Source organism: Pygocentrus nattereri, chromosome 12 (assembly GCF_015220715.1).
Source record: "Pygocentrus nattereri isolate fPygNat1 chromosome 12, fPygNat1.pri, whole genome shotgun sequence".
Classification (NCBI taxonomy): Eukaryota; Metazoa; Chordata; class Actinopteri; order Characiformes; family Serrasalmidae; genus Pygocentrus; species Pygocentrus nattereri.
The window spans coordinates 17712428-17737252 of NC_051222.1; the positions used below are offsets into that span (position 1 = coordinate 17712428).

The following is a 24825-nucleotide window of genomic DNA, read 5'->3' on the forward strand; positions in this document are numbered from 1 at the left end:
TGAACCTGTTTCATGACACAAAAGGCTCAATATTACGTTCTGATCTGATAGGTTGTGCCCTGCACTCCCATGATGATCTATTTAAAAATGTTGCATTCATTTGTCTTGTTATTCCCTTTATACATAGAATTGCTAGTAGAAGAGTGACCTTAAGGAATCGCTGTGGTTTAATGGCCTTGTACAGTATAATGACACCACCCAAAATCATTGTATAAACTTTATTTGGGTGCTTTTCTTTGAGACATTGTTGCTTCTAAATCATTTTCAATTATTAAATTGGGTTCTTCCATTTGCTCTGTTGACAGCTGTCCAGTTTCTCTCACTGGGAGCTGAACCCAGGTTGATTGGGTGGAAAGCAGGAATCCTGAATGATGAACAGTACAGGATGTACTGAATTTTAAGAAATAAGATCCTGGAGGGTTGTCTTTCTGTGAAAACTGGTGGGCTAGTAATATAAACTGAATGGTTTTCTGGTTTGAAAATGTTCAAAAGCATTGAAAGTTTTTATTACAGCCACATTTGATCTACAGTTGTATGCAAAAGTTTGAACACCCTCAGTCAAATTGCTTGTTTTAGTGAGTTTCTCAGTAAAAGGAGTTAACACATCTACAGGAAACAAATGTGGAAATGGCATTTCCTGCAAGTCTGAGCAGGAAGTTTCTATGCATTTGCTAAGTTTAACACATCTGAAAAGAAAATAAGTATAAAATGTGCTATAAAATTTTTTACAGATTCCATTTTGTGCTTTAGTTTTTTTTCCCACGATATGTTACATTCAGGAAATAATAATTGTGTATTCAATTGTGCAGAAATGTTGAGTTATTTAATTTATTTTCACTTAGAAAATAACAAAGCATGTCATTCAACCATGGGTGCCCAACCTTGGCATATGACTATGTTTTAATATAGGAGACTTTAATGTAAAGTCGCTAAATATGTACTTATGTAAGTCAGAACTGAAAGCATGATACCAACAAGTGACCCATACCTTTAATCAGTCTTTCACAAATGCTACAAAAATTGCACAGTGATACAAGCTTTCGAAACAACTCCTTGCAAAAGTGTCCACAGGATTGAAACATGGTGTCTCAACAAGGTTTTACCCTCAGGAATAAGGGGCAGACAGTTTATATACAAAGAGATAAGAGCCGACCCTTTGCCACATAGGTTATAGCATCTTTGAAACTGCTTAGACTTCATCTTAACTTTAAACAAAATATTAATTTTCTGTCTTTTAGAACTTCACACAAACAACTATTGGAGCAACATAAATAATATACATCATTAAGCAAGCATTTCAGTTTGTAGGCAAGAACGCTGCCATGATACAGAGTGAAGGTGCGAGTAGATCTGCTTGTACAGTCCGTGTGATGGTCATTAGCTCTCTGGGATGAAGTCCATACAGAGGTCTCAACCATTGTGTTATGTGTGCAGCAACATACATACACCATGACATGAATTGTAGTTTTGAATTTATAAGCTATGTTAGGTCATTAAATGATCTGAACTACACTGGCACCACTGCTATTTAAAAAAAAAAAACTTTCCTCAACAAAATCCAGTTCATATTCATTCGGAAGATTGTCAGTTCATCTTGTAGCTCGAAAATCAGCAGACCTTTTTCTCCTCAAGACATTTATCTAGACGTTTATCTGTCTAGAAATTTTACAGACGTGTATTATTGTAACATTAGCATAGTCAGAAACATAAAGTACATGTATATGGAAAAACAAATGTGTGTCATCATGGACCAAAACAAAACCAAAACACACTAATATTACGTAAAAAAAAAGTAACACATGACATGATCGATGCATTTCATCAGTCCTGCTATATTAAAGCAAGATTCTATTTTACAGAGTGAGAACTGCTCATTTCTATCCAGTTTATATTCGCATGTCTTACAGATGTTTTGCCTTAATGCAATGAAGCAACTGACGTGCTTAAGCATGTTTAATGGGATTTCACAAAATAGCCTAGTTACAGAATTGCATGAAATTGTGACACTGAGTTCAACTGTGATAGTGACCCTTTTCATAAATAAACTAGACATTATTGTGCAAAAGTTCTCAAATATCTCTGAAATAATTTCACTTTAATCTTCTTAAATACTTCACTGTTTTCTGTACAGTATACAGTACAGAGCATAAGTAAAAATGTTTTTCCTTTCAGGGGATATCAGACCTCTGCCCATCTGTTCACACAGAATTTCTGTCAGTGTTTTCTTTGAAACTCTGTTTGAGTAAAAGGAGGGGAATACTAAGTGGTCAACAGTGGTCCGAGGTGCATAGGGTGACTTGGGATAGCGTAACATAGTCCGAGCTGGTGAAAGCAACTGTAAGCAGCTCAAGATGTCCACTTTTGATTGCCATGTCAGTCAAGGGGCTCCACGCCCTCTAGATGGTCTGGAATGGGGAGGCCAGTTAGAACTGTGAGACACTTGTTCCATACATTAAAGACTGGACAAACTGGCTGGGTGAAGGAAACATGGAAGGTGTGAAGGTGCTGAGAGCCCACAGCATCGTAGAAAGCCAGTGAACCAGCATCGTAATCCAGGAGCACTCCAACGCGTCTCAGATGGGGCGAGGGCTCAATAGCCATCTCTTTGCTGTTGTGGCGAACCACCCAGGAGTTGTTGCACCGACAGAGCACCCACGAGGAACAGTTTTTCCCAATCCATTCATGCTTGGGTGCAGACTTGTAGGCTATTCCCACTGCGTACCTGAGAAGAAGAAGTCGTTAGTTTCTTTATGGTGATTTCTGTCTACAACAGTACTAGTGACACCAAACTTTCTCTGTAAAAAACTTATGTGATGATTTTCTAATGACGTAATTTAGAATACAATATTGATGTTTTGTCGGGGGCAGTCATGGGCTGGAAGTTAGGAAACCAGTCTTGCGACTGGAAGGTCGCCAGTTCGATCTCCTAAGCTGACAGTACGTTACTTAGGTGCCACTGAGCAAGGCACCTAACCCCCAACTGCTCCCAGAGCACTGCCCACCACTCCGGGCAAGTGTGCTCACTGCCCCCTAGTGTCTTCACTAGTTTGTACATGGTGTTTCACTTTATGGATGGGTTAGATTGCAGAGGTGAAATTTCCCCCATTGTGGGACTAATAAGAGTCACTTAATCTTAATCTTGAAAACCTCACCAAGTGCTCCCTCCAATAAGAGCCTCCCAATAGTGACGTCCGCTGTCAATGTAGACGTTTCCAGTGACCCCGTAGCTGCTCTGGCTGCTGAAACGCTCCTGACCGTGGCTCTTCTTAGAGGATGTCTCATCACGCTCTACCGTCAGATTGTCATGTGATACTTTTAGCTTCCTATGAGCAGATTTAGGATCGAGCTTAAAAGGCTGACCTGGAATCAAGAAGACAATGAATAACACCTTTAGAGAGAAAGATACTTGTTTTTTTATTTTTGGCATTCATAACATTGACGAAGAAAGATAAATGAGCAGTGTTGACTTAAAAGTGATGTGTATAGTGAAAATTATGGATGCACCAATATGAACACTGATGCCAATATTTTTGATGTATGTATCTGAGGATGCCAACAGTGATGCAGAAATAGAAGATTTAGAAATTGGCACCACATTTAGCTGAATTATCATATGGAGAAATGTAATACTCTTTATGGAGAAAGAGCAGCAAGTGCAGTAAATCTAACTTAGCATCATAATTCAGCATCTGCTCTTGGAGTACAATAAATACACCATCAAATACCTGTCTTTTTCTAAGATAAATATAAAATATTGCTGTGCATCTCTCGAAAACATGTTCTTCTAAAGTCTCTCATGAAATACATGCTTTTGATATCTTGGATCAATTATGAGTGAATCAGCTTGTAAGCAAAAAATAATTTCTTGAACTTATTATTGTATGAAAACAGTTTAACTGTGATTTTATCATTCTATTGTATTACTCTTTCAACTTTGAAGCTGACCCCAACCCGAAAAGACATAATACATGCTCTTACTGTTGGTCTTCAATGTCCCAGGCTCACTACTGCGACTTCCTGCCTGATTGATGGCCTTTACAATGAAGATGTACTTTGTACCACTCTGCAGGCCATGAACCGTGTAGTGGTTTTGCTTGATGTTGGGGACGATCATCCAGCTATCGGCAGAGTTACAGAGACCTGGAAAAGCAAGTGAGGTACGTTTCGCAGTTAATATTATGCCACCTGAAACAGTCAAAGCCCTGTTGTTCATGCTATTTTTTGGAGCAAAAGTAGCCTTCTTTAGATTCTGACTGAAGTTGTGGACTGCAGCTTCGGCTGAACAGGTCAGAGTTTGAGGTTTTCTCCCTTATTCTAAAATATTCTCACTGGTGTGCATGTGTTAAAGTGGAGTGAGACACGTGTTTGCAATGCACATAGGACTCATCATTCCTTAAGCTGTGGCTTACACGGTTGTTATCATTGGCTAGTCTCGCAGGGGTAGGTGTGATCATGCAATGAGACCACACGTCTGAGGACAACTTGTTAACCTTTTGGCACTGGATTGCAGTGAAATGTGCTGTAAGGAAGGGTACACCCCCTCTAAAAACCAGCCAGGAATTCTCTAGTCTGTGTTGTTTTAACGTCGGGACTACGGTTGATAACTACGTAGCGAAAGGCAGTTGTTTGCTAACAGGGCTGCTTTTCCCTTGTATAACGTAATGTTTACTTTTATCACATGTAATGTGTTCTCCGTAGGTGTGCAATCTGCATGTTTCATTTAAGTTTTTTTGCGGGACTTTTCAGCCATATTAACTGTACTTTATGTATGGTTGAACAACAATGTTCATCAGATCACCATCACCCCCTAATTTGAGTTCTGTCTTAGTTCTATGGCTGCAATGAATTCCATAAAATTAGATAAATTCAATATTTGATGGAAAAGCTATTTGAATAACTGGTACTTTGCATATTTGCATCATACAGACAACATGCACGGCAAGTTTAGATTGATTAAATATGATGTTAATAAATGCAAACGTAATCTTGCTGCAAAATGACCTGTTCTATAGTTCGAAATACTGCATCAACCAGGTAAGTGTGTCATAGACTTGAGTTTGAGTTTTTAATTAGCCTCCTTCTCATTTTAATAACTCTTGAGGGTGTAATGAATAGGGATAATGCACTGACATTGTGCTGCTCCAGTGACTTCTGTTGATGATATTCCAGCATGAATGCGTAGTGCAGCACTTACTGCAGGCCACACTTCTACATCACTGCCTCCATCTCGCCTTGAGCACTGAGCATGCACACTCGACTGTTCTGCTATTGTACTCTCTGTATAACAGTACTGTAAAGATGCCTCCTGTAATACAGTGCTAGCATTCAGCACATGTTTATAGACATGTGTGCATGTTGAAGGGGTATTAAGCTTGTGCTAATAAGGCCAAAATCTGAGTAAACATTGTGTAATTGTTAGAAACTGTTGCGGTTAGTCAAATGTATGAAAATTTGAACTCCTTATGGTATTTCTTGACTTCATTGGGTATGGAAATTCTTGTCTAGTAAAAAAATAAAACAAATTGTTTTATCTTGCCATTTTAAAGTAAATTTTTTGACAGTGTGCAACGTAGAACCAAAGACTGTTGACTCCTAAGCAGCTGATGTTGTCTCATGTTAAGTGGAAAGATATATACAATATATACAAATATATACTATATATACAAGTATGTAATACAATAAGATAAATTTTTACAGTAAGTAAATGTTCAAATAAAAAATGTATTTGTTGAATGCTGTATAATTTTGGACTAGAGAGGCACTGCATGTGGTAAAATACATCACTTTGGAATTTATCAGTACCTATTCTGAGGTACCCACTTTGTACCCACTGTAGAATATATACTTTTTTGTTAAAACTGAATTATACTGTCATACTTACTGACAATATTGGACTGTCCAGTGAAGATAGCATACTGAAGCTCATAGGAAACCACAGAGAACTCGTCATCTGATGTCCAGTGCACTGTTATGGTGTCATAGGAGGCGGTGCACAGCTCCTCTCGGATGCCAGGGGGACTTGGTGCTGGAACAGATGAGACCATGCATAATGTTCAGTATGAAAACAATGATTTCACATAAGATTTTTACCTAGTGATTTATTACATTATCAAGCGTTCTCTGTTGTCTGAGGTGGAATTATAAACACACTAGAGAAGTTAAGTATCATTCACACTATTGCAGCCAAATGTTTTTTCTCTTGGCTATTCATTTCAATGGAGCTTTTTTGGGGAGGGGGGCACCCTGTCACATGAAACTATGTGGACCTAGTATAGTATATAGTATACGAATATAGGACATTTGCTGTATGCTTTATGCTACAGTAAATAACTTCCTCCCTCAAATCCAAAACATAACATTACTTAGTACAGTAGAAGCTCATATCCAATATTATTACACAGGCAGTCAGTAGTTTATGAAAATAGTCACACTACACAAACACATCACTCCATAATCTGGAAGGTTTATTCTTCATTCTTCCTAAGCATTGTAATTTTAACACTTAAGCTATTTAAGCTCTTGCCACTAGGAGGAGCAGTGAGCATTCTGCTTGTCTGCAGACTCCACAAATGAGGACAACAATTGGCTCATGAGCTCACTATAGAAACACCTGCATGATTTATGTGCTTCAAATAAATGATGTGTATATGAGAGCACTGAAGCTAATTCATCTGTTGCCTTAAATTACAGCTTATTTTGTCATCATACAGCTTCCTGAATCAGATGTGGAGATGTTTATACATCATTTGGGACAGGCAAATCTGCACTCATGTCATACTTTGATGAATAAGGGCCTATGCGTTGGCTGTAAAGTGTTCTATAAATCAAACTAAGGCTGGGGTGATAAACAATTTTGAAAAAATATGTATAAATCAGGGCCATATTATTGTTACTACAAGTATATATTTTGGGTTTTATTTAAAACCATAGGTATTCTGCAGTTACATGTTCACTATATCTAGGACAGTTTCCATTTGCACCTAAGGGGGCAACAAAGCTACAAATCCTTTTCACAGAAGGCCTGTTTACACCTTGCATCAACTTCCACTTTCGCTGATCGTTTGGACTTGACCACATGTAAAGCTAGGACCCATTATGACCATTTTACAACCAGACCACAGAGTTGGTCAAACATGAATCTTGACCACATGTAACGTGTAAAAGAAATGCGTTTTTGTTGTCTGTATATATTTACATGAGCACAAACGCATCTGCAGGGTGCTGACTACGTGAGAAAATAAACAATAAAATGAAAGATGGAGGATATGCGAGGCTGACGTTGCAGAGGAAGAAATTAAACAGAAATAAAATGGAAACTGTTTTTGTTGATGTGCTTTTTGTATGGGAAAAGTACAATCAGATCTCATCTAGTCAAACTGGTTGCGCATTTTAGTGAAAAATGTAAACGGAATCTGGCCAGTAAGATCCAGACATGAAATACATGTCAATGCAAAGTGTAAACAGGCTCATATTTGCAGACAAACAAAAAAGTGTCAAATTTTGAAAACGTGCACATAAACAGGAATGCCGTCAGAGCTCACTACTGCTCTTATAGTTTGTTAGCTTGTTTTATTCTTTGGAGCTTTGAGCTAAAGCAGATCCTCAAACTCCACCATACCGACACACAGCTCTGCTGTGGATCTTCAGCTCCTGTGAGTCGATGGAATGGGCTGTTATGCATCTTTATGCATCTTTGAATTGCACTGGCTGAAGAAACAATGGTAACTTTGTTGCTGTTATTTGACGCATCCAGTTCTCCTTCATCTGCATCTTCTCTTGTTTTTAGTGTTAAAACTGGTGTGAAAAGACTTCATGATGACTACACAGTAAATTATAAATAAGCATAGGAAATACTGTTATGAGTGATGGCCAGGAGAGCAAAACACTCATTCTAAATGGAAAGAAAAAGAAATCCATTCTGCTTATGTTTGACCCCAACAGATTTGGAACAGTTTAGCAAAGGTTGCAGCACTTTTGACAGGATCTGACTGACTGATTGACTGATGATCTGTAATTGCTTCTCAATCTTTGCTTGCTTTCCTTTGACTGCCCTTGGGCAGCATGGTGTGTATTTTGTGAGGGGACTGGAACTGATTTGGCTTAAAAGCCCTGCTACTTTCCCCCTTGTCGAGATTGCTCTTCAGCTCAGCGCTGCACTGCACAGTGCAGAGAATTTAGAGTGCACAATGCTGACAGATTTGTCCTGACTGCCTTAGCGAGCTGTCCCACAAATTTAGCTCAGCACAAATAACTCAATATAACAGAAATGCCTAACAGAGAGTAAAAATTTTGGAGCATCAAAGGCTTATCGGATTGCAACGCAAATTATAAAGTGCTGCAGGATTTTTACATATCTTCCCAATTCAAACACTCGATACGATATATTGGCAGCAGCCTTACATACAACAGCTTGTTTAAGACGCATAATAATTAATATTATGTACTACATTGTATGACAAAATATTTGCATTTACCTGTGAGATAATCAAGACTTTCCAGCATTTTCTTCTCTCTGGTAAAGTCCAGTGCGAAGGTGTCGAAAGTGTCCGTCAGATTAATCTCCGGTATCAGGACTTGAGATGATGCGGTTGCCATGGAGACTCTAAAACAGCAGTGGAAATAACGGGCTTGGTGTCATATATCTTTAATCTTTATTTATGATTTATGAATGACTGCCTTAAATTTTTTATTTTACTTAAGTTTATTGAATAATATGTTTTTTACAGAATGTAGGGCAAATTGCAGTTCTGTTAACTTACTGCTTGATATTCTCTAAATTCAAAACTTTAAAGCAGGTTACATACTTTTGTATGTACCATGAAGCTGAAAACAGGACTTGGGGGCTGCCCACTATCTTGTCTTTATTGCAATAATGTCAAGGGATTCACATGGTCCAACATAACAATAAATCATTTTGACCAAATAATGCAGGCCAATCTTTTTGTCAGGTATGTTGAAATCTACAACAGCATTTTAGGGCCATTTGTGAATAAATTCATGTTTTCTGGAATAAAATCGTAATATTTAAAGAAAAAAAGCTGTAAATCCTTGAGGATAAAGACAAAATATTTTGAGAATAAAGTCTTAGAATTATGCCATTAAATGATAAAAAAAGGGATAACACCAGGAAATGTTTGTAATATTGTAATATCTAATATTGTAGTCAAAGGGTTTGCAGCAGGAAGGTAGCAGCCTCCTTGTGTTAAAATGAGGGATGTTGAGCGGTTGGTAAGGTTACACTTTCCTATCGATCAGCACTACCAGCACCAGATTGTTATTATTATATGAAACGGCTGTGCAAGAAGCTGTGTTTATTTAGAATAAAGAGAGAACAATAAGCAAAAATGATCAATCCCAAAGGAGTGAGTGGAACTCTAGCACACTCTTAGTCCTCACTAGTACAGAAACCCACTTTCGCCATTGAGAAATCAGATCATGTAGCAATATGGTATTTTGCTCGTATTGTGCAGCTCTACTTGATGGTGTTGATTCTTGATTCTTGTTTTGCTTACCGTTCTGAGATACTCTTGGCAGTCTGGAGGAAGCGGGCATGGTCAGTCTCTTTGAGCGTCTGGTCTGCCTGAGTTATAAGAGCAGACGAGCGCTCTATGCACTGCTTGCAGTTGGCGATTTGCTGCGCTAGTTTGCGCAATCGGACCGTCTGAAGACAACAAATGATATATTATAAACCAGTAATAACAATAAAATGCATACCTTTATTGACAGACCTTTTAAGTATAAAGTCAGTGACAAATGTGTGTTGTCTGTTTATCCAGAGGAAATGTAACAGCATCATATGTTAACCCTAGAGTTCAGTTCTATAGGATGTGTTGAGATGTAAGAAAACTGTAATTTACATGTAGGTCAGAGAGATTTAGAGGGATTTAGGTCATGAAGCTAGTAGACTGACGTTAATATGGCCAGGCATATGGTAGAGGCGTAAACACATACTCTTTAAAAATAAATCCTGACCTCTGGGACTCGAGTTCTCTTTTTCTTGTTTTTTTTTCTTCTTTCTATTCACCCTCATTCGCCAGCTTAGCCATCATATTGTAACTGTGACTGCTTATGATTAATTGAGATGGTGGTGTGTATGATTTTAAGTAAATATTGATGCAATTCTGTACATTATAGCTTCTGTTGGACCTCCTGCGATAGGATTTGTTCCCTTAAATGTCGTGGCTTTGAATGCCTGTCCACTAAGAAACACATTTTCTTTCAAATGGCAGTTGAGTGTTATCCTTACTTTGCCCTCTTTGATTTTAGCACCAATGATCTGTCTCCGCTCCTGAATTATATTGATCAATAGGTCGCACTCATCCAGGAGCTTTCCCTCTTGCCGTGATGCATTCATCTGAGAAAGGAAACATTAGCACTGATGAGCCAAAGTATCATCTATGATCCTTACCAGACAAACATGCATGCAGCATAAACCAGTTTTTTTTAGGTATGTTCATTGTACATTGCAAAAAACTACAGGCTGACTTGTATATCAGTAAGATAACAGTTGATACACAACCTGCAGATATTTATTGCTTTTTTAATTGCAGGAATGTTGTCGGGATCTGTCGGGATCTGAACACGTTCTCCCAGTTGTAGACTAAACTGTGCATAATGCCACACAGGAATTAGCGAGTGACCATCTAATTACATCTATCACAGCAATACACTCTAAACTGGGTATATATATATACACACACACACACACACAGGCCACTTTATTAGGTATGCATTTAGGCATGTAGAGGTGGTCAAGACCACTTGCTGAAGTGCAGACCGAGCATCAGAATGGGGGAAGAAAGGGGATTTAAGTGACTTTGAACATGGCGTGGTTGTTGGTGCCAGACGGGCTGGTCTGAGTTTTTCAGAAACTGCTGATCTACTGGAATTTTCATGCACAACCATCTCTAGGGTTCACAGAGAATGGTCTGAAAAAGAGAAAATATCCAGTGAGCAGCAGTTGTGTGGATGAAAATACCTTGTTGATGTGAGAGGTCAGAGGAGAACGGGCAGACTGGTTTGAGGTGATAGAAAGGCAACAGTAACTACAATAACCACTTGCTACAACGAAGGAATGCAGAATACCGTCTCTGAACGCACAACATGTTGAACCTTGAAGAAGAAGGGCTACAGCAAAAGGGGGTCCAACCTTTTACTAGCAAGGTGTACCTAATAAAGTGGCCAGTGAGTGTGTATGTGTGTGTGTGTGTGTGTGTGTGTATATATATATATATATATGAATGGGGCCTTCTTGTCCAATCTTTACCTTAAGTTGCCATAAAAATTAATGCACTGTTCTGAAACTCATGTAGAAACACCTGAATCATGCCAAAACTACCATACATGACCAGCATTCTCATTCTCCATGGCCTACATGGTGTGTAAAAATGATGAGGTGAGATGTGAAAGAGGGGATTGTTTCAGATTGGCGAGACCTTTGAGGTGTGTAATAGCTTCTCTCTTGAGCGAGTTTAGCTTTTTTTTTGTGTGAAAGAGACTTATTCACTCACAGCTCTGGCCTTTCAACACCACTAATTAGGTCCCCTGACCTTTGAGTACTACTCTCAATAGTCCTACTTCAGAGTGCTGTTTTTCTGAGTCATGTTCATTTCTTAGCATCTGCGTCCCGGAAATTCTCTGGTTGTTGCCCTGCTAATGAGCCCAGAAGCCTTTAAATGACTCAGGTGGGGAGTAAAAAGGCTTGTTAAGTAAATACTGAATTCAGAGTGGCAGCAGTATGTGACTACCATGTAACTACTTACTCCATTTCTGTGAAGAGGAAGCCTACTGACTTACTGAAGAGAACATCCAACATTAAGCTTCCCCCTACACCAGTGTCAGTTCTGGGACTTCATTTATCAAAGTAGGCGTAGAATATGTTCTACAGACCCACCATTATGCACCTTTATCAAAGATATAAATGCACAGCTGCACACACTGCATGATGATCCATCTTACACCTAATGATGCTCTACTTGTCCATGGCCAGGTACATTTTTACATAAACTCATCAAAATGGTTGTATATGGTGAACAACTCAGTTTAAAAGGCCTCAGTAGCCTAGTGCAGTTGTTCTCAAACTGGTCCAGATGCTCAGATGCTCCACGTTTTTGCTCTGTCTGTGTGTGTTGCCAAAAAAATATATATATATATTAGGGCTGTCAAACGATTTAAAACTTTTATCGTGATTAATCTCAGAATTTCATAGTTATCACGATTAATCAAAATTTTTTTATTAAATCTGTGTAAATGTTATAGAAAATAAGGATTTTTAAGTGAAATGGTGAACACATTTTATGCTAAATGTACTTATGTTAAAAAGTGCTGGGATGAGAAAACTAAGGGAGTTTTATTCATTCACATACTAGGCAGTAATACTGACCCTACAAAACACAACACTGGACTTGTAATGGATTAGGGAGCTGTAGTCTCAAATATAAGACGTGTAGTCACACACTACTGTGTCTCAGTTCAGATCTGTGTAACTAAAGAAAATAAAAACTAAAACCTTCAACTGTGCTGAAGTTGTGTTCAGTCACAGCCTACAGGACTTCACAGTTCTGCAAACAAAAATAAATTACACAAAGTTGGACTATTAAAGACTGGCGACCTGTCCAGGGTGTATCCTGCCTTCCGCCAATGACTGCTGGGATAGGGTCCAGGACCCCCCGCGACTCTGAGGGAGAAGCAGCTTAGAAAATGTGTGTGTGTGAACTTCATTAAAGACATGTAGTGTCATACCACAGTGCTACATCATTGTAAACAGCATGTAAACATGGCTACTCACTAGCCTAATAATCCGTTAATAATCCTACTAATAGCTCAATCGGAATAGAATACGTCCATGTAAACACCTCAATCGAGGAGGGTAATCCTCTAAATAATCCGTTAAATAGAAGAATAATATCCGTGTAAACGCCTGAATCCGATTACTCTCCAATCGGATCGTCTAAGAACGTTCTGCGCATGCGCGGCGCGTCACAGCGAAAGGTCTATACCGTTCAGCATGGCGGAGCAGAAGCTGGACTGCAGAGGAGACGAGGTTTATACTCTGAGCTTTAAAAGACGGCGGCGGGACGGACGACCAGCTTCTGTGTCTTGGAGCACGACGGCCCACCTTTTGACAATTTAATTTTTAAAAATGCCCTTAAAAATGTATTGAGAAAAGCCATGAATTCTTGCCAGTAATAACTGAATTTGTAGGTAAAATGTTGTTCTGAATAAAGTGAATTTGGACATCAGGATTCAAAATTTATTTCATATTTTTACATGTTAACTTTCTGGTTTCTGATATCAGGAATTAGAACCTAAAAAAAACACACTCCCAATGCAAGCCACATGCCAAAAATTCAAGGTCAGCCACTGTCTGCATCTTAAGTCATTTTTTATGTGTGCTTTTTACTTAATATTTACTATACACCTAAATCTGTTGTCATCAGTGGGCCTTGTCAGCTCCTTATCTTTGAGCCCTGTATCCAGCAGTTAATTATGCCAGCATTGTTGACGATGGGTGTTTGTGCAACTTATTACCACAATTACATTTAGAACTACATGTTTCTGCACATGCGTGATTCGGAGTTGTTCTGAATATACGCTCATTCTCAAGTGCAGGAATAAATAGTTCTGTGCAGACACATGATTGATAAATAAGACCCCTGGTCCTGAAGTGCTGCTGCCCTTGAGTTGTAACAAAAGAGAAGTAACAGCTGTATGTATTCAGAGTGTAAGTAAGAAATATCCAAATCATTGAATTCAGAAGTTCCAATCACTTCCATAGCTACAGGTGTATAAAACCAAGCATGTAGGCATGCAGACTGGAGTCCTGACCTCAACCCGATTATGTCAGAGACTGTGAGCCAGGCCTTCTCGTCCAACATCAGTGTCTGACCTCACACACGCGCTTCTGGAAGAATGGTCAAAATTCCCATAAACACACTCCTAAACATTTTGGAAAGCCTTCCCAGAAGAGTTGAAGCTGTTATAGCTGCAAAGGGTGGGCCAATATCATATTAAAGCCTATGGGTTAAGAATGGGCAGACGAGCAAATAGTTTTGGAAATATAATGTATCTCTTTTTTTTTGTTTTGTTTTTTTTAGTAAGGATGCACCAATCAATAATTTTTAAATTATTTAAATGGGCTAAATTTGCATTTCAATTTTTTGCCTATGTTGAACGTAAAAAGCCAACTGGCCATTTAACCCAATGACTCATGCATAATTATGCTTTAAAACAGGTGTAGCACCAGCGTTACATTATAAAACTGCAACACGTGTCTGCCAAAATAAAGAATGCATCAGCTGTTTTGAGCAAAAATCTGTCAATTCCAACCTTGGCTGATTACAGTTATGCACACCTACTATTCAGTCCATAATACATTTTACAAAGTCAATATTCAAAACACGGTTCTTTATTTTATTGCTTTTTCCGCTTCATTCTTTTAGTCGTATTCAATGTTTACGCATGCAATGTGCAAATACAGTGAATTGTCTATGCAGATTTCTCACCTTTGATGTGATTTTTGCTCTGTTATGGTCTAATTTGAAATAAGCTAGTGATAATACTACAGTAGAAGAGCTTTAGCAAACAAACGGTCCATTCATGTTGATCCCTGGCCATTTTATGCATAGTAGCAACCAAGCAAACCGCCAAGAGGCACTGCATAAAGAAAACTGCCGACCAGTAACACAGAGGAACAGTGCGATTTTAAGTAGTGCTGACAAATGACAATACAGCACAAGTGCCTTTTCTACTTGTATTCTGAAAATATCACTCTTCGTGTTTTATTGGTGTGTTATTTATGTGTGTGTTTCTGAGCATCACGAGTCACTTTGGGCAAGTCTGAATCACGTCTCGAGTCTTTAGTCATAAGCTTCAGATTTCAGATTATCATCAGCGATTAAGATCAGCCTTAGCGATGCGGACGCTCTGCCCCGCACACTGCACAGACTACAACTTTGCCTTTGGTCTTGGTTGTGGTCTTCTGTCTGCGATGACCCTGGCTGTATGCTTGCACACCAGACGTGACCAAAAAAATGGTCAGTCTTGCGTTTGTTCCTTTTACATTAATTCAGCGTGATGGTGGCAAAACTACAGGCAAAGAGGCCCCCAGTTAGTTAAGAAGACAAATACAAGTTTTTAATTTCCCAAGTCTTTAGTCTCCAAGCCAAGTCAAATTGAGACTAAATAAAGGAAGAGTCCTAGTCAACATACGAGTCAGTCAGCATGTGACTCAAGTAGGACTTGAATCTCCATCCTTGGTATTCTGTATTCAGAGTGTTCAATCTAGCTCTCCCCCTTAGGCTGGGTATGTCGGAGCAAGACAAAATAATAAACTATGCAGGGCAGTGAACTGCATACCACTGCCCTACAATATTATAACCTGTCTATTGAAGTAACAGCACCATGTTTTCATATGTGTTCATATGTACACTCATGTAGAGTGAGAGGGAGATGTAGAGCATGACACCAGTGAGTGCAATGCTCTTAGTGTGGCTGATGTGATGAAATAGTCCTCGACAGATCCATAAGTGATTCATTTAACCCTGAGGAGATGCAGCCTGGCAAAGGCCACTTTGGGAAGGCAAAGAGAAAAAAACATAGAAGGGAGGAAGCTGTGAAGCTTGCTTTGTGATGTAAAATATTTAAAGACCAGTCTTAAATGCACATCTGCCTCCTATGTGCTGTTTCAGTGCTCAAGAAAGGCACCCCAGCAACTCTTGCCCAAAAGGTGTGCAAATTTGCAATATTTGGGATAATCTGGCCAGCATTCATGGGACATTAAAATAGCACTGTTCCATTCTTCTTCTCAGTCATTTATTGCACAAATGGCTTCTTGCAGCATTGAACTTAGGGATGCACAATGATACTGGGGCCATTTTGGCATCAAAAGTTTAGATTTGACCTATATTACAAAATGATATTAAATAATGTATTTCGTGTACTTCAGAAGACCAGAACATTCAGGTGACACGATAGTATTGTGCTGAAACTGTCTGCATTTTATTAATTTTTAGATTTTAGAAATGGTATATATTGACGGTGGTGTCACCGTCAGCAGATATGCACATGAAAAATATTGGGGATTGGGGGGGGGGGGGGGGGGGGGGGTGAGCTGCATGCTACTAAAATAGGCAAATCACAAACTGTCATTTCTTATCTTGCTGCCATACCTAAAAATCTGTGTCTATTTTTCAATGTTTTAACAGACAATTTTATATAAAAACTGTCCAGAAACCAGATTTGTCGTTTGATGCACAAGTACAAACAGCCTCATATTATGAATTATTGCTGGAGACTGTCTTTGCAGAAGTTCCTGTGATGTTCATTAGCATTTTGCTCTTTTGTATCATTTGTACCACCTTTGTGGTGATGTGCGGTAATTTGTATTGAGCTTTCCAAATCTACCTTCATGTCCTCCACTTTATTCTGCGATTTAACAATAATATTGAGTTTTCTCCCACTTACAGCTCAATTATTTGTGCATGGTCACTCATCATGCTGAATGCATGATGCACACTCCAGATCTGCACTGCAAGCTCTAAAAGGGCATGGGCAAATGCGAAAATGTCAGAAACTCCAGTGACCCAAATACAACACGAAAAAAGAGGACAGGCTTTTCATCTTTGTGTTTACTCCCCTAAATGCATTATTTAAACACACCCGATTTGCAGCCAGATTCTGCTTTCTGTTCTTCTCTAGACCTAAAACTCTTCAGGATGCAAAGTTATAAACACTTTTAGACAGGTGTGGTAAAGACATTTTACTCGTTAGATACATATACTCATAGACCAATTTCACTGTTGTAGCTGACTGTTTGTGGGAGTGCGTGGTATAGTGGCATTAAACCTAATCATCAGAATTGCGTATGGTCAAAACTGATGGTAAAATGAGGGCATGCAAATTTCGACAAGAGTTTTGTTATTTATCAATTTTGTCTTTGGTGTATTTGTACAATCAAGTTCACAGGAGAGGACAGTGTGTAAGTTTGAGCATAATAGTTTAATTATATATTTAAAAAATGCTTGATTCGCAGTTCTGATCAAAGATGTTATCAGTATCATCTATAACACCAGTAATAACATTGAAAATAGAAAATAATAGTAATACTAATAATTTGTGCTCATGGCAGTCGAGTACAAAAGTGAATGTACTTATTACTTATTTACATGCACAGCTATTCCATGTTCCAACTATTCCAACCCATTTCTGACATGCTTTGGGGGCAGTCGTGGGTTGGAGGTTAGGGAACCACTAGGGTATATGTGGTGTTTCACTGCACAGATGGATTAAATGTGGAGGTGAAATTTCCCCATTGTGGGACTAATAAGGGTGACTTAACTTTCATTTAAAGACACATTAACTTGTTTTTATTTTATGCTAGTCACACTGACCAAAAAATAACAAGTACAAAATACAGCTTGTGTAGAAGCATCTAATCCATTGCAGTAATACAACATTGATTTTAGGAAATTAATTCAAACATTTTATCATTTCCAGTTGTATGTTTAACTCTATAAAGTTTGGTCAATAGGGGGAGCAGTGCACTCACTGCATTGGCTCAAATTCTGCCTAGTAGCACAACCATTGGCTCACAAGCTGCAGAATGATGTCATTTTATTGACCCCCTCAATTGGGGTCAATTAGGGTGTGTTTCGTGTAAATGATATGTAAATTAGATGCTGGTAGGCTGGTGCTTCATTTCATGGACTGAAGCCACTGGTGCTTCATTTCATGCACTGAAGCTTCATGCATTCAAATCTCTGCTTGTTTTTTTTACATTGTATGAAAGACACAGAATAGTTCCTATGTCAGTAGAGGCAGCCAAATCTGTGGTACTTGGATGAATAAGGATGGATGCTGCTAGGGAGCAATGTGGGGTGAAAGGGGAGGAGGGAGAGCCCCCTGCTCTAGAAACATTTCACACCTCTCCATAAAGACAGCCCAGCTGAGATCAAATAAAGGATAAAGCTTATTTACTGGCACATAAAAAGCTGCAGTGAAACAAAAGCTTTAGATTTTTTTTTCTTTCTAAACAGAACTTGCTTGCTCACACACAAAGACAAAAAACCCAGTTCACATTTCCAGTACAATTCCATTAAAATATTATATTCCATTAAAATTATAATCCTTTAGTGGAAAAAAGCAATGTTTTAACTTATGGACCTCCAAAGCAAGAAAAAGTTCCATTTTATGGCTACTGTGAAAAGAGGTTGAAGAACAAATTGAGTCTGTTTTGGCTGATACTCAAGAGACCAACACTGCTGTTATTATCAGTAAGTGGTATCATGCCATTTCTTCCTATGTGCAAGTCTGAATAAAAGCAAATGGAACTCAACTTCATGGGTATATTTGACAGTACTCAAAAAGATGTAGCAAAAGCTAGAATTGGGAATTATTGGCAATTAATCATTAAGTGAACCACAGTACTGCTTTACAGCAACCATAATGCATCTGTCTATTCATATTTCACTACATTTAGCTTAAAAAATGGTCAAGCATGCAGTTGCAGTTTATTTTTTGTTGGCAACAAAGTCACAATCAGAATAATTCCTAGAGAACGTCTCTTAACCTGTGGTTGAATGGGAAATGGAAAATGACTTGTTATCCAGCGAAATCCAGGTTTAGTTTGTAATCTGTAGCTACAATATCTTGGGTACTGTGCACAACAGCAGAAATGCTCTACAACTGTGGGTTTGTGGTCCTGTCCACTCTAGCACGCTTCTATTTTTTAAACTAGGACAGAACGCGCACACACACACACACACACACACACACACACACACACACACACACTTTCTGAAATAACAGGCAGGGCTAATTTAACAGTTTGCTGACTCTAATTAAATAATTTGCACTCTATAATTCAATCATTCAAAAAAGTGAAAATTCAGTGCATGTGATGGAGCATTAATCATTAGAGACTGGTCTTCTTTTAAAATACATTTGAAAAATACATTCAATGCATTTTTAAACCATGCTATTTGTTATATAATTGGGTTAGGGTTAGGGTTGTGACAGATTTGAAATGAAAACAAAACCTCAAGCAGTCAGGGATGTTTTTGTAAAGCCAGTGAACTGCACTGCACATACATACATCTCATAATTTTAACAATTTTACAAAGAAATACGGAAATACATAAAAAATAAACCAGCATCAACAAAAAAAACTTTCTTCTGTTAGGAATACTACAGTCACAGTCCATGTTCTCTCTTCAGAGGCTATATATTAGCAATGTAGCATTAGGCATTAAGTGTACATGCATTACACTTCCAGACCCCAAAATGAAGAGCAACAGCTCAGACCACTCACCTCAACATGCTGGCAGGTTTGAATGAGCTTCCCCATCAGAGATTCCAACTCGTTGTTCCTCTTGATCAAACTACTGAGGTTACAGTCCAATGTTTGCTGTGAAACAAGAGCAAAATACTTTCTAAGTGACGTAAGAAGACAGATGAAGCCCTAAGGGTAAGTCTTAAAATCGATAAAAACAAATAACCCACCATACTTTTAAGCCTAAAAGGAAAAAAAAAACAATTATAAAACCAAGACTGAGGTTAAAAGCGACTTTACCGAAGCAAAGAGCAAATAAACTGAACGCATTTAGACTTCCTGCCCCATTATTTCCTATACGAAGCCTTGTCACTTTCAGTTTTTGGAGGTTGAACCACTGACCTCGGGGCACTGTCTCTCTGTCCGATACCTCCTCATCGCGACCGCTTGTCTACAAGCTTAGATTCCGACAGACTCGACTGGAATAACCTCAACCGGGAATGAAGCTCTCTTGGAAAAAAAAAATAGATATATATATAAATAACTCAACCCACTCGCCCAGCAAATTGAGCATCAATAGCCCCTCTCTGACATCCCCTCTACCTATCAAGTGTCTTTTACGTAAGATGTCGAGATGCATTTTTTTTCCTCCCTTGCTCTGTCTCCTTTATTTCTGCATGCCATCTTATTATTGCTCAATCGAGCATGTTGAGCCAAAATGGGATGCGGAGATTAAATTTGCCCAGTAGGTAAATATCGTCCCAAACAGACGCAGGCCAGTGATGCACCAGCTAATGGACGAGCCTTAGTGTTGGGATGACGCAAAAGGGCTTCGAGTTCTATAGTGCAGGCTTCATCAGTGATGCCAAATATAGATACTCTTATCAGGAAGGGATGTATTGCATGGCATTAACATTGTATAGTGTCTTCAAAAAGCATGCTGAGGGGCAGATATAAGAATAGACCTCCATTTTAATTTCTGAGTTCTCTTGTGGGGCAGTCATGACTATTTCTCAGCGGGTAGGTTTCTAATTGCCTCATAATCCATAAAATTCTGTAGTGTGGGATATTTTTTACACCAAACACTATTTTAAGGACTTGGAAATACCATTAGTTCTCCCCTCTGCTGTAAGGCATGGTTTGTGAAAGAAAAGAGCAAGAGTGATTTTGTTGGATGTAATGAAGGTGTAATTGAGTTTAGTTTAGTTAAAATGTACACTGATTCAATTATGTACATTAGTTTCAATTTAATTACATACAGCACTGTGCCAAAATCAGAGACCACCCTTTCGTTTATTTAATTTTCAGCTCAGAAGGGATATTAAGTAAAGGTCATTTTACAGTGCTGGGAAATAAAAACAGGAAAACAGAAAATTGCACAAAAGCCTCAAACACTGAGTAGAATATGAAATCTGCTCTTTCATCTGTGCACCCTAATGCTGTTCTAACTCTGCTGTTCCTACATTCTTTGCACCAACTAGTTACAGCTTTGTCTCCCCAGCAAAAACTGTTCCCAGAGGTGCCACTGACATTATGCTACACAAACCCGCCTTAGCTGCCTTACAAACGTCTTTCTCATGAGGATATGTTTTTGAGGAGAAAACTAGTGTTCTAAAAGTTTATAAAAGATACAGAGAAAATGAGATTCATAACAACCATGCAGGACCTAGCAGACCAGCAAAACTGCCTCCGTCAGATAAACAGCACTTAAATCTTTCATTTTTGAGAGAGAGGAGAAAATCAAGCTGCATTCTTCATTCAGATCTGACAAAATCCAAAGGTGTTTCTGTCCATAAAGTCATTACTGAGAAAAGGAAGATTCATAATTATGATTACTTGATTACTTGACTAACAGTTATAATTCTGATGGTTAGAAGCAGAAAAAAAACACTTTTTATAAATATGTCCAAATTCTAAAATTGATGCCTGCAACACATTCCACAGAAAGTTGTGAAGAGTTTATTTAAGACTAGAAATACTGTGAAATGTTTTTTAAAAAAAAAAAAAGCTAGGATGGGTCGGCTCTTACGTTTTTTGGCCGAGGACTGCAAGGTATTTAGGTATTTCACACTCCCCAGTGCACAATATCATCAAAAGATTTGGAGAAAATCTGGAGAAAATCTCTGAGAAAATCTGGAGAAATCTCTGTGCATGAAGGGCAAGGGCCAAAACCAGAAGTGAAATGCATGTGCCCTTTGACCCCTCAGATGGCACTGCAAACAATCAGCATGCTTCTGTAATGGATTTCAACACATGAGCTTGGGGAGGCCATATATCAACAACATCCAAAAACCCTGCTGTGACTCATCCGTCAAGCTCCAAGACAAAACCAGACTCCATCTCCCAGAATCCTCTGGGAGATCACATGACTCGAGCTTCCCTCACACACAGAGTCTCAGTCGGACTCCATCTCCCAGACCCTCTGGGAGATCAGATGACTCCTGACCTTTCCTTACGTTCCAATCAGTGCTCTAGATCTCCTGAATACTGATTCTCTTCACCTGTGCCTCATGTCGTGTGATCTATTGAGCGTTCTACTGTTTGCCTGTATACTGTTTATGATTACTGTTTTTCGACTCTTTTGCCTTACCCCTTTCGACTGCCTTTCTTGTTTATCTCCTGTTTTTGACCTTTTTGCCTCTTTTCCTTGACACTGCTATTTTGCTTAATGCTCTTGGATTGTTTGTCCTTGATTATGATCGTCTGTTTGTATTTACTACTCCTTTTGGAATTGACCCCTGTGTTGCGACGTGACAGAAACCCAGAAGCTGGCGGATGAGAGGTTAGACGGTTTATTCATCTACCTCGCAGCCAAGGCAACAAAAAGGGGCAAAACACAAAGGAGTAGTCCAAGTTCAGTCCAAATGTCCAATAACCAATCCAAACAACCAGCAAAAGTACCAAATAGGGAAAGGCAACAGACGTAGTCAAAATCACGGTTAAACAAGAGAGAACAGGGAGAATACGCTCAGCAGGTTTCAGAGGAAACAACACCTCGCACTGACTGATTGTCAGACCCAGGCTTTAGTACTCTGTGCTCTAATGAGACACCAGTGACATCAGTTAAAAGTCTGGACACTGTGAGTGCTGATAGGTGCGCAAGCCTGAATCCAGAGTTACAGGCTCTCCCAGGGTATTCTGGGAGTTGGAGTTCAACTGATGAGTCCAATGCGTGACACACTGCCTGTTTTGCGACTACGAACTTGGATTCTGTTTCTAACAGTAAAGCCTCATTTGTGTTTCCTGAGCGTGAGCGTCTGACTCTTGTTGGCACGTTACAGCTGCCAATATTAAAACAAAAAGTGAACAACATTGCTAATTTTGCATCGTTCATTTAAGACAGCTAGGTAGATGGTTTATATTGAACAAAATTATGCTTAAATTTAATGTTTGGGCACATTTTCTACTTCAGCATCTGAGTGCACTGCGTATGGATGACAGCTTGTAAATTGAGTAGTCACTCCCAGCTCTGTACTCTGTAATATATACTGAAGTTTCTTGTCCCATGCTAATCATAAATATTACAGACATCCTGTGTTAATAGAACTTTACATCACCTCCCCGTGTAAAACTAATCCTGTCTGAACAGTACTTACGTCTGTTTTCCTGAAACATTCACATTCGCTCACTTTAAACATCCTACGCAGTCTGCCTTTGGCTGTTTTTCCAAAGGGCAACGGGACACATCTCTCCTTTCCGTCTGTGTCTGTCCACTTTCCTCCCTCGTAAGGCTGAATGCCATGTGGTGTTCTGAACCTCTAATACTACCCAGCTGTCTTTCTGTGAGATAAACACAATGATTTTGTTTACTGTTTGAAACAAGCAGCTCTGAGCAATGTGTAGCACCTATGGTAGGCTAAGAAAGAGAGAAGGGCAGTCACACAAAAATATAAGGAATTAGGGTTGAATTTGTTTACATAGAGAAACACAGGTGAGAAAATACAGTTTATAAAGCTATACATTTGGAAAAGGTGACCACTGAGCCCTTCAAATTATTGATAAATTGACACCTGATGGGTGCCTAGGAACCACAATTACAGAAATACTATCTTAGTATGATGATATCTCAGGAGACGGTTCAGGAAGTGCCTGAAATGATGGTTGTTGCATGTCTGTGTCCCTTAGGAAGGAAGCCTTTCTCCTTAACCTGAGATGGAGCTGAGTCAAATGTTATCAGAAGAGAGCTGTGCTCCAGTTTGAATTTTCCACTGTGTCCATGCTACTTTTCTTCTGCCTTTCACGTCACACACTAACGCAGCTTTACAGAGTTTCTAAAAAACAGTCTCTTTCACTTTAAAGGGTTCACATAATGGAAAAACACAGTTTTCTCACTTATTGAAATGAAAGAGTTTGATGTAATATGTAAACGTTTTTTAAAGCTTCAGTTCAAACTGTTCATTTCCCGCTCTATACAGTATTTGTATGGAAACTAAACTACAAAAAACAGACAATTACTGTTAATTTGATGAAGGTAACATATTGGGGGAAAAAAAACATAAAATGCAGCCTGTGCAAAAGTTATGGCACATTTTATTGTTTATATTTTCTTTTCCAGTGTTAAAGCTGCTCTTTGTAAGATTTTTTCAAGAAACATTACTGACTCATTACTGAGAAATAAACAACATGCTAAAATGTGGTGTGCATGTGCTGCTTGTAAAGCCTGTAATAGTAATTTACAAGTCAGAGGTGTCGGATTTGATTTCACAGGAGTTTTTCGGATCATGTCTTACGCCTTCACACTTTAACGTCATACGCCTTTACACATTAACGTCACACGCTCAGGCTTAAAATGTAGGTTCCAGCTCAATATTTAGGTCTCACACAAAAGCAATATTATACTGATGAAGATACAATGACAGTAGTTAATTCACAACCTCATGCATGTCCTTTACCAAGTTTTCACTGTAATCTTTTTCTTGGTCCAAAGCACACTCAACATTACAAAATGTTCTTCTGCAGGAGGTGTGCAATCACACCAGAGAGGTCTCCAAATCCCCAAGTCTCATCTAGCTAAGCTTTAATCTCAGCAGAAAATAATTTAACTAAAATTTACAGAAAAATGCCACATTTAAGTTTGACCAGGGGTGTTCACACTTTTGCAATTAAAGTGTTTCTCCATTGTTGATGATTTTTAGTTTTCTACATCATTTCAACACATCAGCTGTCCTCTACATTGTGTAAAAATTTCATAATGAATGGACCAATAGAAATGCTCTAAAATCACTTGAAACAAAATCTCTTTACACTGACTTACACTCAAACGTAATAGTGTTTTAGCCCTCTCCTGTAAATTTCATATTTTGGAGATACTTGTTTTTCATTGGACAGCAACGATATGACTGTGTATTCACCTTTTTAGCCTACAGCATTTATCCCATCCATACTGAAATTATAAGGCGTGTTTCAGCCCAGACTGCTTTTTGAATACAGGGCAGCCAAATAGAGCCAAGGTCATTTACACTGGGTTTCGAAGGCAAGGCACAGTAACAAAAACAGCCTGTTTAATTTTAGGGTATGAAGAGAAATTGGAAATGTAAGGTAAAACTGAATTACAA

The 24825-nt window shown here is 38.7% G+C and overlaps 1 protein-coding gene and 1 long non-coding RNA gene across 4 annotated transcripts in view; one reads left to right on the top strand and one right to left on the bottom strand.

Annotated features, from left to right (window-relative positions):
* The window catches only part of LOC108434744, a 263953-nt gene that overhangs the window by 41499 nt on the left and 197629 nt on the right, over window positions 1-24825 (top strand). The window lies entirely within an intron of this gene.
* Window positions 969-24825, bottom strand: part of LOC108434742 (E3 ubiquitin-protein ligase Midline-1) — a 76639-nt gene continuing 52782 nt past the window's right edge. For all 3 annotated transcript variants that reach the window (XM_017710097.2, XM_017710096.2, XM_017710099.2), the window contains exons 3-10: window positions 19310-19405; window positions 10247-10354; window positions 9513-9661; window positions 8475-8602; window positions 5882-6025; window positions 3979-4140; window positions 3153-3360; window positions 969-2722 (exon numbers count right to left, since the gene is read on the bottom strand). In XM_017710097.2, coding sequence (XP_017565586.1) covers window positions 2374-2722; window positions 3153-3360; window positions 3979-4140; window positions 5882-6025; window positions 8475-8602; window positions 9513-9661; window positions 10247-10354; window positions 19310-19405 — 1344 coding nt within the window. In that variant the 3' untranslated portion in view covers window positions 969-2373. The remainder of the gene's footprint in view (window positions 2723-3152; window positions 3361-3978; window positions 4141-5881; window positions 6026-8474; window positions 8603-9512; window positions 9662-10246; window positions 10355-19309; window positions 19406-24825) is intronic.